Source organism: Pholcus phalangioides, unplaced genomic scaffold (genome assembly GCF_987345545.1).
Source record: "Pholcus phalangioides strain wild (caught in Gottingen) unplaced genomic scaffold, Ppha-v1.0 ptg000029l_1, whole genome shotgun sequence".
Taxonomy (NCBI): Eukaryota; Metazoa; Arthropoda; class Arachnida; order Araneae; family Pholcidae; genus Pholcus; species Pholcus phalangioides.
Window position 1 is genome coordinate 622328 of NW_028301619.1, and position 16608 is coordinate 638935.

General features: G+C 35.2%; 1 protein-coding gene across 2 annotated transcripts in view; it reads right to left on the reverse strand.

Moving 5' to 3' along the window:
• LOC149067549 (uncharacterized) overlaps positions 1 to 16608 on the reverse strand; it is a 224640-nt gene that overhangs the window by 56378 nt on the left and 151654 nt on the right. For both annotated transcript variants that reach the window (XM_089252465.1, XM_089252466.1), the window contains exons 15-17: positions 13511 to 13674; positions 2616 to 2724; positions 1499 to 1645 (exon numbers count right to left, since the gene is read on the reverse strand). In XM_089252465.1, coding sequence (XP_089108591.1) covers positions 1499 to 1645; positions 2616 to 2724; positions 13511 to 13674 — 420 coding nt within the window. The remainder of the gene's footprint in view (positions 1 to 1498; positions 1646 to 2615; positions 2725 to 13510; positions 13675 to 16608) is intronic.

Consider the following 16608-nt stretch of genomic DNA (forward strand, 5'->3'; position numbering starts at 1 on the left):
GATGAATAGTTTCTTGATTCATCCTAATATGAATATCATATTTCTTTTATGTAATGTTATGCATAACCCTGAATCCCCTATTAATATTTGGCTCGTATCAGCACCTCCATCAAAGACTTTAAGACCAGACATGACCCAGGCTCTGTCCCTTAGGGTATATAAGCCATTTACCCCGAGAGCTGTGGTGGTCGAGTGGTTATAGTGACGGACTCGCGATGCAAGGATCCGGGTTCGAACCCCACAGTGGTGGTCGGCTGAAGTTGGTTTTCTGTGGTTCCCAACTTCAAGGCGCAAATGCGAGCCGATCTCCCCGTTAAAAAGTCTCGCCACAGAGAGCAACAGGCCTACAACGATAAATCATTCAATCATAACACTTCACTCATAGTTAGAAAAACTGGTGGCAGATGGCAGCACTACACATAACAAGCATTACAGAAAAACAAAAAACTTCACATGGTTTCACTACACGTACACGCGCATTCCCGCATGTACCGATTCGTTGGGGGTTCCGCGGGGGGGGGGGGTGCATGTGTGGTGTAGCAGTAGTAGGTAGGGCCTGCAAAAAATGGCTCGGGGATCCATGATGTTCTTAAGTCTGCCACCTCGTTGGGCAATTTGCCTGTTGTGACGTTGTATTTGTATTTGAGAGGTTGGACCATGATCCATCAAAGACTGACCCAAATGATGACCTTCAACCTCAAAAAGCCATTTTACATTTAGGCCAATGTTAGAGAGTTTGAGTATTAGTTTGTTATGGTCTCTTTATTGAAGGCTGAAGAGTTCAGCAAATTTACAGTTTACACGTTTTTATGCACATTACTAGATAAGTGGTAAATGAAAAGAGAAAAATCAGAGGATACAGATAATGATGCCCTGAAAAAAAAAAGAAGTGTAGTTTAAGAAAAAAAATAGTCTATGTCAATGCTTATTGTTCTTTTGAATGAGATAGATCTTTGGGGTTTGGTATGGAGATTGAAATCATATTTCTGAGAGAATTAAGTTCATTTAGTTCAGAGGGAGCTTGATAAATTTTTCTTTTAATATGGGTTATATCTGGGTTAATACATGGGGTTACAGCAACACTAGCAACAGGTATTTTTTATGGGAAATGTAGCTTTGCTTTCACATATATAACAGAGCGTGGTCTCACATCTCTAAATTCAAAATATTCAGAATATCTATGTAGTTAGCCTATGTAGTTGTTTAGATAAGAATTTGAAATACATTACATCACAAATATGATGCAAAAAAGCTACATCTTGGAACACTTTTGAGATGTGACCATGCTGCATAACATGCGTAACAGTTATTTTAAATATACTCCATGGTCCTGATGATCTTCAAATAAATATGGATATCACACACATCGAAGGATAAGAGATTAGTGAAATGAATATAAGAATATCTTCTATTATGGGATGATTTAGAAAAAACTAAAGGTTTCAAAGAAAAATATCTAATAGAAAATACATTGAAAAAATCAATTTGAAAATCTTACTATCATCACAATCTTTTCCAGTCCAACCACGTTCGCATACACAAAGCCCAGTGGCAAGGTCGCACGATGAATTATTTTTGCAGTCACACACATTTTTGCAGTCTTTCCCCCATTGCCCACGTTCACACTGGCTCTCGCATCTAACACCTAATAAGTTTTAATTACAAAAAATGAATCAAAGTAAAAAATATTAAAAAATGAAAAACTAAGTAATTGGAATTTTTAATATCAAAATTTTACTTTTTATGAAATTAACCAAAATCAAAGATCATTTAACTGAAAATCGCTTCACAGCAACCAGTGTCTTAGACGAGTATCATACATGTATGACTGCTAATAGACCATAATGACATTGTCTCAGTGGTGTCATATAACCCCTCATAGTTTGAACTACAGCTTCTAAATTCTAACATGATGTGCATACAAGTAAACACAGAATGAAACAGCACAAAGTAAACATAAGGACACCCTTTGTCCCCTTCAACTTAAAAACTATCATGTAAAATGATAGTTTTTAAGTTGAAGGGGACAAAGGGTGTCCTGCATTAAAAAAAAAGTTATAAACAGGGTACACTGCAAATAGTCTATAAGGTTTTCGCGGCCATCATTTGATAAAAATTGTTTTTTCGGGTTCGAAGACCGTCGTCCGTTTGAGTTTGTTCTCAACGTTTCCCCAACACTAGTGGTTGGCATCATCAGGAGAATTGATAAACTGGATCAAAGTCTTTACAAAGACTTTGATCCAGTTGAGAACAAACTCAAACGGACGACGGTCTTCGAACCCGAAAAAACAATTTTTATCAGGGTACACTGTACTGCATCATAACAACAAAACTGGTATAAGCTCTTCAAAAATTTGAAATTTATATATTAAATATAATTCTTTTTTGATCATTTTTAGTTATTTATGAAAGAAATATTTCTAATTAAAAATTTTCAAATTTGACCTCTAAATCTCAACTTCTAACTAAACGTGCCTTATGAAAAATATTTTTCTTTCAACTCTCTGATATTCTAATTAAATTTTCTCATTAGATACAAAAAAATATTTTATTTTAATGCATGCCGATTCATTCCATTTAAAATACAATTACATAAATAAATATAAAAATCATGCCTTTCCAGCCAGAACGACAGAAGCATTGACCAGTAACATGATCACAGCCATCAGCATGTTCCCAGTCGCAATTGCACATTTGAGAACAATTCAAACCATAAGTCATATGCTGCATAGAAAAGTAAAAAATGAATATAAACCAAATATACAGGTACATACATAAAATAAAACAACATACAGTGTGATGCAAAAGTTTTGACACTGATGAAATTCACTCTTAAATTTAAAAAAAACAAAAAACAAATTACTGAGTAGTACTGATTATCAGATACACTCATGTCCATAAATTAAGGATAATTCAGAATCACACGGAAATCGAAATCTAAAGTAAAAATTTCACCTGTAGAATTATCACACACATCTGCAAGAATGATATGCAAATTTCAGGAAGCCACCAGATGATGCCGATAGTACGTCACAATGACGAGAGTGTAAGAGGGGGGGGTATATAAGGAATGGTGGCAAAGAAGTGAAATTGTTCACAAGAGTTCTGTAAGGCGCTCAGTGCCATAAGCGAATAGTTATGACACAGAGGACGCATGTGGATGATTTTTTACGTGGTAGAATTATCGGCCGCCTTGAATGTGGGCGTACTCAGATGGAAGTATCCGAGGAACTTGGAATTGCCCGAAGTGTCATCTCTAGGCTTTGGCAACGATTCCAAGATAACGGAAATGTCAGTAGACGTTACAGTACAGGTCGCCCCCGAGTTACGTCGAATGAAGACCGGTATTTGGCAGTAACTGCCAAAATAAGCAGACAGAGCACAGCATCCGACCTGTCTCGTCAGCTATCTGCAGCCACGGGTACCACAGTTTCAAGGCAAACCGTGTACAGACGTTTGGGAGATATTGATCTATATGCTCGCAGGCCTGTCAGATGTGTTCCGCTCACGGCAACTCACTGTCGGCAGCGATTAGCCTGGAGTAGAGAACATGCAATGTGGACATCATCACAGTGGGCTTGTGTGATGTTTTCCGACGAGTCCAGGTTTAGCTTGCAGTCTGATTCACGTCGGACTTTCATATAGAGAACGCCAGGTACCCATTACCACCAAGACAACATCATTGAACGACACCGTTACGGTGGTGCAGTATTGCTTGTTTGGGGTGGAATTATACTGGGCTCCAGAACAGATCTGCATGTTCAAACCAGAACCATGAAAGCCCAGATTTATCGGGACATCATTCTGGAACAACGTGTACGTTTGTTTAGGGGTGCCATGGGCGCAGAATTTGTGTTTATGGATGACAACGCCCGTCCTCACCAAGCAAACATCGTAAACAAATGCCTTGAATCTGAAAATATAACCTGTATGGAATGGCCAGCATTCTCACCTGACTTGAATCCGATAGAGCATGTGTGGGACATGCTTGGCCAACGAGTTGCAGCCCGTCAACCACCTCCAACATGTGTACCGGAACTTCTGAGAGCATTGCTTGCTGAGTGGAGTGATCTTCCCCAAGATCAGATCAATAATTTGATACCCAGCACGCCTAGGCGTTGTACGGACTGTATTTCATCGCATGCAAGACATACATTGTATTAACCATCATACCAACCATGTAATAGAAAGTTTTTGTAAAGGAGATATTTTTTTTCAATTGCTCCAGGGAGCAAAAATCGTAGTTTTTATGAATGGTATCATACATACACCATCGTTTTTGTTCTTCATCTTTTGTTTAATAAATGGGCTTTATGAATAAGTAACGTTTGTTTTGTTTCTGAACCTTTATTTGCCGGAGCTGGCATTATCCTCAATTTATGGACATGAGTAAATCTAAAGATATTTTTTGAACATTTGAGTATCAAAAACAAAGCTGTAAACTTGTAAAGCTGTAACTCATAATGAAAATAAGTTTTTGCAAAAAGAATGAAATTTGATTTTGCACAAAATTAGAACTAATAAAGAATTCTGATCATCTAAATATGCAAATTCACCACAAATGACATCACCGCTGTTCAGTACTTATATTATTCACACAATAGCATCAGTTATTTGAGATATCTTAAGCTACATAGAACACTTCTGAAGAAGTAAGCAGAATATGGTAACTGAAATCAGAAGGAATAGGGTTTCAGAAATGACATCTCTCTTATGATGTTCCAAAATGTATCTACTGAGTATTATTTGCGGTTGGCATCTATTGAGCAAAACACCAATCAGGAATTCCAAAAGAGATGACAGAAGAATCCTAAGACTGGCATCTATTCAAAAAATGACTGCACAGCAAATCAAAAGCTCATTTGGACTCTCAGTGTCAATGAATATGATTCATAGACATATACGAGAAAAAGGAACAGTATTATCTAAAAAAGTTGTGAAAATAACCAGCTTCAAAACCTGATCACAAAACATTAAGAGATTGCAGTGGGCTAGCAAGTTATGTCATATGGATCAAAACTGTATTCAGTTATTTGCAGTGATGAAAAGAAGTGGAACCTGGACAGTACAGATAGATGCAGGAGCTATTGGCACCATTTGCATAAAAAAACCACAAACTAATTTTAGTTGCAGACAAGATGGTGGTTAACTGAAGGTTTGGGCTATGTTCTGCTGTAATGAGCAGGTATCAAATTAGCCTTACATTGACACTAAAAAATAATTTATTACTATTTGGTGTATTTCTAGCCAGTCTAATAGGAATTTTTAACAAGATAAATGCAGCCATTCACACAGCAAGACCTAGAAAGGCTTGTTTTAATGCACACAATATTCAAGCTATCAATTGGCAAACATATGGCTCAGATCTCAACCCTTCTGAAAATCTTTCAGGCATTGTGTTGGGAAATTTAAATTTATAAAAAATCATCAACAGTACTCCCCCATAAAAGATCTTGGGGGCTTTTCCATTGGTAACTGCTGATATAATTTTGAGCTGCAGATAATGCAAGAACAAATTTTTTCAACTTAATTTCTTAAACTTGCATTAAAAAATTAAGTAAAAAGGCATTTGACCAGGTTTTAAAGAATTTTTATTTTGCCAAAAATGAGACTATCTAAACTGATGCATCCATTTTTAATCAGTGGAACTTTGATTTGTGAGCATGGTTCATTCTGTGAGAATGTGCTTGTACTCTGAATCACTCATATATCTAAATTAATTTTTTCATAGGAAATAATACAAACTCTGAGGATTGATTCCATAATTATTCAAATAAAAATAACAGAGAAACAGTATTTAATCAACAGTACAATATATATAATATAATAAATAATAAAATAATGCCATTAAGTAAATATACAATAATATTCACAAATCAACTTGCTCTAAATGACGAGAGAAGATGACTTATAGAATCTCTTATCTAATGGCTCAATTGCAGTCTTGTTCTTATGAAAGGATGACCTCACTCTCCGCTACCATACAAAGATTTTTTAACAACTGGGTGTTGTGAAGATATATTTTGGAAAGAGAAAATTCAACTGCCTTTGCGGGGAATTGAACCCACGTCCTTTCACTTTCCGGGTGAACGCCCTGGACAACAAGACTACAAAGGCAATGAATCTCTCAATCTTTCCTTAGAGCTCAAGTTGAATTTTCTCTTTCCAAAATATATCTCCTCGCAACAGGCAGTTGTTAAAAAAAAAGACTCTTTGTATGGTAGGGGAGAGTGATGTCATTCTTTCATAAGTCGTGATCTGGTGGCAGCGTCAGCAATTGTGAGCCTGGCCCGAGTCAGGTCCGGTACTTTTCAGTGCATACAAACTCCAAGGAAAGATTGAGAGATTTGTTGTCTTTTCGATTCCCCACAAAGGCAATTGAAAATTTTTCTCTTTTCAAAATATATCTTGACAGTTGTTAAAAAATCTTTGAATCTTGCTCTTTTTTGTGACTAAAAAACCTTTCAAATGACAGTTGCTTTTGCCTTCTTTTGAAAAGGAAATGGGAAATCTCATTGTTATTGGACAGATTAATTGCTCATACTGTCACAGCTCTTATTTAGGTGGCTATTTTCTACAAAATATTGCATGGCTTCCCACATATTACACATTTCTTTACATCATTTGAAGCGAAGGATTACTCCCCTTGTTTCTCTCTTCCTCAGACCAGATACCATCCATGAGCTCACGCTGTTGCATGCAATGAAAATCCATTAGTTTAAACTATGGTCAACTACCACCATGTTCCTCCATGAATATTTTTCTCATTACTTTCAGTGCAATTGTCTTCCCCAAGGCCACAAATTCGCTGACAACTGGTGGCTCCTGTGTGTTCAGGAGCTAACCTCTAGAAGTCGCGTTTAATAATGCAATCAGCCCAGTTTTCTCAAAGCAGAAGTGAGGATTCTCTTGGTGACCTTACCACAGGTTTGGCTTTATTGATGATCTTGAAGCAGTGCATCATGTGGAAATGGTTTTTTGCAATGAATGCAAACCCAAAATGACATGGTCATCTCTTTGTTGTTTTGCTTGGAAATTCAGTTTGTTTCTTTCCTACAAAATTAATATTTCTTGGAAATACTGTGAATAATTTATTTTATTTCAATTAATTTCCCCCTAGAAATTAGTGAAACAGTCCATTCATTCACTTCAAAACACCATACTCTCAGGGTCTCCTTACAAGAAAAATTAATATAGGCATTTAAACCAAAAAATTTCCTAAAAGACAGACATGAAATAAATTGATTGCATAGACTCAGAAACACTTTGGGTGAATACTCCTATTGCAAAAGGCAAAACGTGCTAGTTTTTCAAGCCTTTTCTGAAGGCTTCAATGATGACAAACGTTTTTCAAAATACCTAACTTAAAAAAAAGTGTTTTTTCAACTTTTGGATTGAACATATAATCCTGCCACTTTGTAATGGATGCCATGTTTTTTTCCCAACCTGCAAAAAATATAATTTTTGTAGGGACAAAAACTTTTATATTACATCAATACAGCAACTATGAAAAAAAAGATTTCTGGTGTTTGAGGATCCCTCAAGAGCATGTAGCTAAACCAAAACACTGAGCAGGTCACTAAATATTTGGGTATTAAAAAATGTTTTTATGTGAACAGGATTTAAATAAAATATCCAAATTAGTGATGCATGTTTCATAGGTGTAATTGTTAACTAGCTCTTGTGATAGTTAAAATAGAAATAGGAAAGAGACTATATTTTATCCTTACAGCAGCAACACCAAGATATTTTCTGCCCTTAAAACCCTCTTATGGCAATGTAGAGCCCAGCTAGCTCTCTACACAGGGATTCGTTTGTAAATGTTTTCCAGCCTGTCAGATCAACTGCCAGTGGGCAGTGTCAACTTTTATTCAAAGTTTGATGACAAAAAGCGAGAGACCGTATTTTTTCCCTCTTTTTTGAGATAGTGTAAGGATATGTGTACAGTATAAATAATGGAGAAAGAGTTCTTTCTTTTTTGTTTATTATTCTTGATGTCAGGGGAAAGCAACTATCAGCTGCATACAATGGGAAAAAATATTCATCTTGAAAACAGGTGTGGCAAGTGGCATTTCACAGAAGGTTCAGTGATTTCCATTGTGACAGTTATAAAGCAGATCAGGGAAATATTAAAATCCAGTTAAAATAGAAAAAACTATTAAATCTCCACGTGCATATTTTGTAAATGGAGTAAAATACTATAGCAAGTAAAAGTAAATATATGTGAGGCATGTGAAAGTTTAGGTAGTCGAAAGTATTCTCAGCACTATTACACTTACAGTAAATAAATAAAAAACCAATTCAAATATGTAGAATAGCATATGTACAGTTGCATGAATATTTATTTTACCACAATGAAAACCATAATTTGTTTTATACATTTATTATGGAAGATTTTGTGGAAAACAGAATTTTACTGCATTATACAAAAGTATGATGAAGTAACACTTTTACAGAGGAGAAACATCTAACTGAAATATATTTAATAAAACTAGTAGTCCAATACTTGCGCTGTCATCAGGTAATCATGAAGTAGCTATACAGCCTTTATACTTCAAAATACCAACACCCAAAAATGCATGCAAAGGATGTTACAGGGTTAAAAAAGAAAGTGGTACATTAAAGTACCACCAGTAGTCAAAGGGTAGGTAATGGTCACTAGGGTTTTTAGGGTGCCTGAAGAGAGATGACTAGACAAAGAAACAAGGGATGGATTGTCAATAGCCAATCTTATAAATAAACCTTCAAGAAACAGATGGAAATTTAGAAAGGATGGGAAATTATTAATACAAATTAATGAGCAGAGTTTTAAGGAATCAGGACACTCATATGCAATTCTCAAATAGTAAGACAAAATTGTAAAAGATATAAGAGAAGAATGACTACAAAAGAGACTCAAATTTTTATTTTCAAAGTACTCAGAAAGAAGGACTACCTGAGGGTATTGGCAGTGCCATCTTAATGCATGGGTCCACCCAGACACGGCCCGGTTCCTCAAGGGAAAAGGGGCCTCAGAAAAATGGAAAGTAGTTGAATTTTGAGAATTTGCCAGGTAGGACCTCAGAAAAATCACTTGGCCCGGGGGCCCATGATGCTCTTAAGATGGTGCTGGGTATTGGACCAATATACTAATGATATACTGTGCTACTGAGGTATGGGTCACCAGAGGCTTTGGATTAATATATAAAACTTCTACGGTAGACTGTGTGAGTGATGCATTATATTTTCCCCCCATATAAAGATATATAAATGTATATATTCATTTATTTAAGTGTTTGGGGGGGGTCAAAACAATATAAACTAATTAATCAACCTGATTATTACAATTGTGTTTTGTAAAATGAAATTCTGATATCAATATGAACTATCTTCTAAATAATTTTAATATGGAAATTAAAAATAAATATGCATTGTAAATAAATCAAGTAACATTCAAGTGATATCATGCATGACTGAGTTTTTAGTAATTTTTACTTGAGTTCCCACATTTAATACACAACACAAGCAATATAATCAAGAAAAACGGTCACAAGCCAAACAGGAAAACAGAATTGATATGGAATGAACTTAACCCCTTCACAACTGAGCCAAAAGTATTTTTAAAAAAAATTCTGATCGATTTTTGTTTATTGTCAAATACCTTTCAAAATAGAAAATAATAATTTATAATAATAAGACTGATATCTTTACTAGGATCATTTGTGAGTTAGGTACAAATGTGTGTACCTCTGGTCTTAACTTGAAAAAAATCATTGAAAGCCATTTGAAACAGTTAAAAATGAGGTGCACATGTGTACTTCTGGAGCAAAAAGAATGACAAAATTTCAGTGAATTTGGATAATTCTTTTTTGTGTGTTAAATTTAACATAGGAAATTTTCTTGCACAAAACACTAGCTCATTAAATTGTTAACCATACTTCTTGACCCTTTGAGAAAAGCATGATGTTTTTGTAATGCAAATAAAAGACAGCTTTATAATATTTAAATTAGTCATTACCATATATTAACCATATTTGTATTCAACATTTTGAGCACTGTATAGTCAAGGATATACGTGCGTTGTATAAAACGAACGATCTCTTTCTTCAGAAAATTGTTTGCAGGAGTCGGAAAAACTGTAAAGAATAAATTAAGACATCTTAGGCATCTGTGAAATAAGAAAAGAAGAGGAGAAAATTGAACTTGCCAGAGGACACGTATTTTACTACAGAGGAACAGATAATGGAAGAACCAGTGGAGTAGGATTTCTCATTCATAAAAAGTGGAAAAATCACATTGTTGAGTTAGATAGCACATCTGATAGAGTTGTAAAGCTGGTCATGCAAATATCAAGCAGATACTGGATAAATTATACAAGTCTATGCACCAACAAGCTATTCTGAGGAAGAAGTAGAAGACTTTTATGAAGAATTAGACGAGCTACATAGTAAAAGGAAACCATCATATCAAAATAGTAATGGGTGACTTCAATACCAGAATTGGAGAGAGAAGAAATGATGAAAGCTCAGTTGGAAGTCACAGTTATGGTGTACAAAACGACACAGGAAACCAACTCACCGAATTTGCAGAGAGCAAACAGTTATGCATCATGAATTCATTTTTTAAGAACCCTCAAAGAAAGTGGACCTGGAGAAGCCCAACTGGAACAACTAGTGAGATCGACTACATCCTATCTAATAAGAAGCATATAATCCAAGACTGCAGTGTTCTTAACAAATTCAATACAGGAAGTGATCATCGACTGGTTAGATGTAGAATAAGGCTTAACACTAGAATGGAAAGAGCAAAACTTATCAAAAATAGAAAAACTGGCATTTAATATGGTAAAGCTTCAAGAACATCGATATAAATTCCAGTTAGAGCTGAAGAACCGATTTCACTTGCTATATAACACCACTGAGGATGCACAAGATGTCACCATGATGAACAAAACTTTAACCATTACCCTAAAAAGTAGCAGCAAAAGTCACTGGAGAAAAAGAAAATCAAACCGGTGAAGAAAATAACAGAAGAAACAATGAAACTTATGAAAGACTGGAGAGAATTTCAGATTAAGAAGAATGACCCTAAATCAAAAGTGAAATATGCAGAACTTTATATGACAGTATGAAAGTGGATTACAGAAGATGTTATGAACTTTAATTGCGATATTGTAAAGAAAGCATTGGAAGATAATAGGAGCTTAAAATCAGCAAAACGAAAACCATGTGTTGGAAGAAAGGAAATTTTTGCACTAAAAAGATGGAACCATCACAAAAGATGGAAATGAAATTATTAGTATTGTCGAGGAATTTTATAATACTCTATACAAACATGAAGAACAGGATCAGAACAAAAGAAAGGGAGCAGGAAAAAAAGAAAATGGAGCAGAATTTTTACAAGTAGCACCTGTGCTGAAAGAGGAAGTCTACAAGGCTATAAGATGTATGAAAAAAAGGAAATGCCCAGGTGAAGATGGGATTTCAATAGACTATTAAAGAAGCAGGAGAAGAATTTGCCAGTACGCTAGCTGCTTTGTTCACAAATTGTCTCACAAAATCAGATGTGCCTGAAGATTGGAATAACGCAATGATGGTGGTTCTTTACAAAAAGGGTAAAAAAGAGGATATCAAGAACTATTGACCAATCAGTCCCCTATCAGTAATTTATAAAATCTTCACCAAAGTGCTGACATATAAGCTTCAATCCAAATTGGACGAAGCTCAACCAAAAGAACGGGCAGGATTTCGAAGTGGATTCAGTACAATGGATCACATCCAAACAATCAGGGAACTTATAGACACACACAAGGAATATGAATTACCATTGTGTATAGCCTTAATTGATTTTGAAAAAGCGTTTAACTCTGTCTTCACATCTGCTGTTGTTAAAGCTCTAGATATAATTGGGGTAGAGAAGACTTACATCACAATGTTATCAAGAAAATATGACAAAGCAACTGCAACAATTCGTTCGAATAAAGGAAAAGCAAAGATTAAACTTGGAAAAGGAGTCAGACAGGGTGATACTATCTCACCAAAACTCTTTACTACTATTTTAGAAGTATTCAGAAAACTGGATTGGGATAAAAAAGGAATTAAAATAAATGGAGAATTTCTCAACCATTGGCGTTTTGCAGACGACATTGTTGTCAGCAGTAAACCAGACGAACTAGAAGAAATGATACAAGAATTGGTGAAGGCAAGTATTCAGATGGGCTTGAAAATGAATCTGCAAAAGACTAAAGTTATGTTCAACTCCTTTGCATTGAAGAGGACAATCTTGCTCAACAACACAGAGATAGAAGTAGAAAGCTATGTACACCTGGGACAAGGAATTACCATGGAAAACAGAATCATTAATGAAATAAACAGAAAGATCAGGATTGGATGGAGCACTTTTGACAAAAACTAATTCTGAAGAGTCGCATGCCATTATGCCTAAAAAGAAAAGTTTTTAACCAGTGTGTGCTACCAGCACTGACTTATAGAGCTGATACATGGACACTCACAAGCAAGATGATACAAAGGCTACAGACAACACAAAGGAGCATGGAAAGATGTATGCTAGGCATCACAAGGAGACAGAAAATGAATCACTTGGATAAGGAACCACACAAAGGTATATGATATCATGGAAAGAATTAAACGTCTCAAATGGAAATGCGCTGGACATATTGCAAGACGACAGGACAACAGATGGACCACAATCATTCTAGATTGGTACCCAAGTGCTGTTAAATGTCTGAGAAGACATCCCCATGCAAGATGGATTGACGAGATCAAGAAAGTGGCTTGAGTCAACTGGATAGCTAAAGCATCAGACAAAGCAGAATGGAAAAATTTAGAGACCTTCGTCCAGCAGTGGATTGAAAATGGTTGATGATATTTAAATATAATTAAGAATGTCAGTAAAATAAATCCTTAATTATGTTTCACATCAGATTTATTTTAATTGCTTCTGATTTCTATGTGAATCTATATGATCCTAATGCAGGGCGGCAACTAGGGAGGAGCAGGGGGTCTAGTGCCCTGGGCTTTGAACTAGAGGGGTGCGAATTCACCCTTTAAAAGCTCTTTCTAAATTACACAGGGCACCAAAATACATGCTTGTTCACATATTGACAAAGTATATAGTTGTGATGCTGTCCTAGAGGAATTCTTATTTATCGCAAGATTTCAATAGAGACTCATACAGGGTGTTCCAATGGGTACCTGGCACATCAGATTGCTGTAGATTCTGATGAGATTATCAAGACAAGCATTTTGATATGTAAATGTGCCCCCACCTGACAAGGTTACATATGAAAATGCTCATCTCAAATAGAATCTGCAGATAACTGATGATGTGAAACCATTGGGACACCCTGTATGTCAAAATTAAGTTTACTAATTCAGATCTCAAACTTCCTGGGAGATTTGATATTTTGATTAATTTGAAATTTTTTGGAAAAAAAAAAGATAAAAACAAAAAATGGCTATACAGAAGATAAGAAGTAAGTAAACCAAAACAACAACATATTTATTTATACCTTGCATTTTTGACTGCATTGTGGCCCGGTGTAACCAGCTCTGCATGTACATTGGCCAGTTACTGGATGGCAAGAACCTTCATTTTGGCATTGGCACTTATTCTGACAAAGCTGCCCATATGTACCAAGTGGACAAGGCAAATTGCAACTTAGACCTTCCCATCCTATAAGAGAATTGAATATTTTACATTATAACTCGTGTTAAGATAAAAAAATTGAGTGTTTTGGAAATATTAAATTAAAATATTTATATATAAGCTTATAATAGGTTTTGACATTATAGAATAGAAACTCCCTTATCTGGATTCATACAATCAGGACTGATCCCCAATCCAGACAAATTTGTTGGTCTATTTTGTTTTTAACCAAAACCAGTTTTGACTGTTCTTTATTCATTCATTTTCATTCTTGTACTTATTCTTGTTCGAACAAAAATGAGAAAATTCTTGTTTTGAGAGAGAGAGAGATTTCACTACTAAACTGCACTCTTGTTTGCATCTCACGGGTATGGCATTCGATGATTCACGGTTTGGCAACAAGATCACTTAGCTGGAAAAAAAAATTTGACTTTTGTTGTCAACCAGTGATGATAAGCTGATTGGGATAAACAAGTGAGTGTGAAAGATATGGATTGACACATATGGTAAAACCTTGATAAGTCGTCATCTCAAGTTATAGAAAAATTATGATGGCTTAAGCAGAGTGACGACTTAAGCGGAGTGCCGTCAGTTTCAATGTGCAATTTTGTGAAAATCTAATAAATTTCATACTACTTTAAATTTATACAAGTATGAATCAAAATAACAATATTAATAAAATTTATAGATAGCGAAAGAATAAATAGCAATTTTTACCTTTTTTTATTGTTAATCTAGTAGTCCCCCAATAGTATTTCACTTAATCTTGTTCACCCCTCAGAGTGTGTATTATGTTACATATGTGTGGCAGTCTTTTTTTGTTTACCTTTTATAGTTTGTATTCTCTTCGTCTTTCCTTTTGAAGGTACTACCATTTTTCCTGTCTAAATAAAATGTTTGAAGTTACTTTAGGTTATGGGGATCAGTGCTCGCTTAATGCAAGTTAGTGAGTCTGAATAAATATATTAAAATGGAAACCACCAGAGTTTCAAATTATATACAGCCACTATCCAAAGAAAACTATGACACCTGGAAGGTCCAAGCACAAAAGCTTTACTTATTAAAAGTAAACTATGGGATTATGTGAATGGGAAAATCAAAGAACCAACTGAAGATGAGGAAGAGAGACAAAAATGGCTTGATAAAGATCTAGAGGCAAGATCTGATTTATTGCTTATCATCAACCCTACAGAACTGAAACAAGTAAAAAATTGTGCTACATCCAAAGATGTATGGGATACACTAAAAAGTATCTATCAAAGATTTTGATGCCACAAGTGCCAAAAGCCTGGACATTTTGCTCGGGACTGCTGGTCAAAGAATGTAAAAAAGATAACTCTTTGTTCAAAGCAGAAGAGAAGTATCTGTCATCACGTATAGACAAACCACAAGCCAAATCATCCAGGTGTTTGGATAGTGGAAGCACATCTCACATGTGTTGTGATGACTCCAGTTTCAAAAATCTCATCGAGGACTATGATACTGGAATGATAAATCTAGCGGTTGTGGGTCAAAACACCAAACTCCAAGGAAAGGTAACTGTAGAACTGAAATCCAACAGAGACTCTACAATTACATTGAAAAATACGCAGTATGTTCTTGAACTGATGACAAATTTATTATCTGTGAACAAAATCACTGAATATGGAGGAACTGTCATTTTCAAAAGGAAAGCAGCTCTTGTTAAAAACCAAAAAGGAGAAATAGCTTTGATTGTATCCAAGAAAAATGGTCTGTACACATATGAAGCTAGTAATCGACCAGAAAATTTAAGATATACAGCAGAATCCAAGATCATGACCTGGCACACGAAACTAGGTCATATCAATGAAATAGAACCAAAAGAACCAATGAACAGCAGATCCAAAAGAACTGGACTTGTTAGAGATAGTGCATTCAGATGTTTGTGGGCTGATGCGAGTAACATCTCCTGGCAGATCAAAATACTTTGTAACTTTTATTGATGTAAGTTCCAGATATTGTAAAGTGTACTTCCTGAAACACAAAAATGAAGTGCTGAAATTCTTCAAAGAATATAAAAATAAAGTTGAAAATTACATTGGCAAAAAGATCAAACATTTGTAGAGTGACAATGGAGTTGGAGAATACTGTAGTAATGAATTCAGTGATTTCCCAAAAGCATGTGGAATCAAGAGAAGATTATCTGCACCATATAAGCCAGAACAAAATGGTCTAGCTGAGAAGAAAAACAGAACTCTTCTAGATAAAGCAAGATACATGTTAATTGAATCTAAAGCTCCACCTTCACTTTGGGCTGAAGCCATCAATTCTGCAAATTATTTATGTAACAGAACGCTTTCAAGAGTGATTAAGCATAAAACCCCTTTTGAAAGAAGGACTGGAAGAATTCCATCAGTAAAGCATCTACAAGTTTTTGAATCAAAGACTATCCTAGACAAAGAATGTCCTAGACAAGAAAAGGAAAAAGGGGAAGTCCGATCCAAGAGGTAATGTTGGCATGTTTGTAGATTATGCTGAATATTCAAAAGCTTAGAGAATATGGATGAATAACAGAAAGCAGATAGAAATAGCCAGAGATGTGAAAGTACTGAACACTTTCTACAGTGACAAGAACTCAAATAATGTTGACGACCTCCTAGAAAGAAAAGAAAAAGTGTCCAACAAAACAGAATTTCAAGTTCCTATCCCAAATGAAAATATAGGTGAAGTATTTTATGATATGTTAAACTCTGATCAAGATGAATCCTCAGAATTTGATGAAAATCAACATATAGACAGAGATGACAAAGACCAACCTAATAAAATTGAAGATGAGAATAGAACTAGAATTCAAAGAACAAGACAACCGCCAATTTGGTTTAATGACTATGAAATGTCAGCTTATTGTGAATTGAAAGAAGCACTCAAAAGGTCCTGATGCTCAGCTATGGATTGATGCTATGAAAAAAGAAATTATTTCACATTTAAAAAATACTTTTG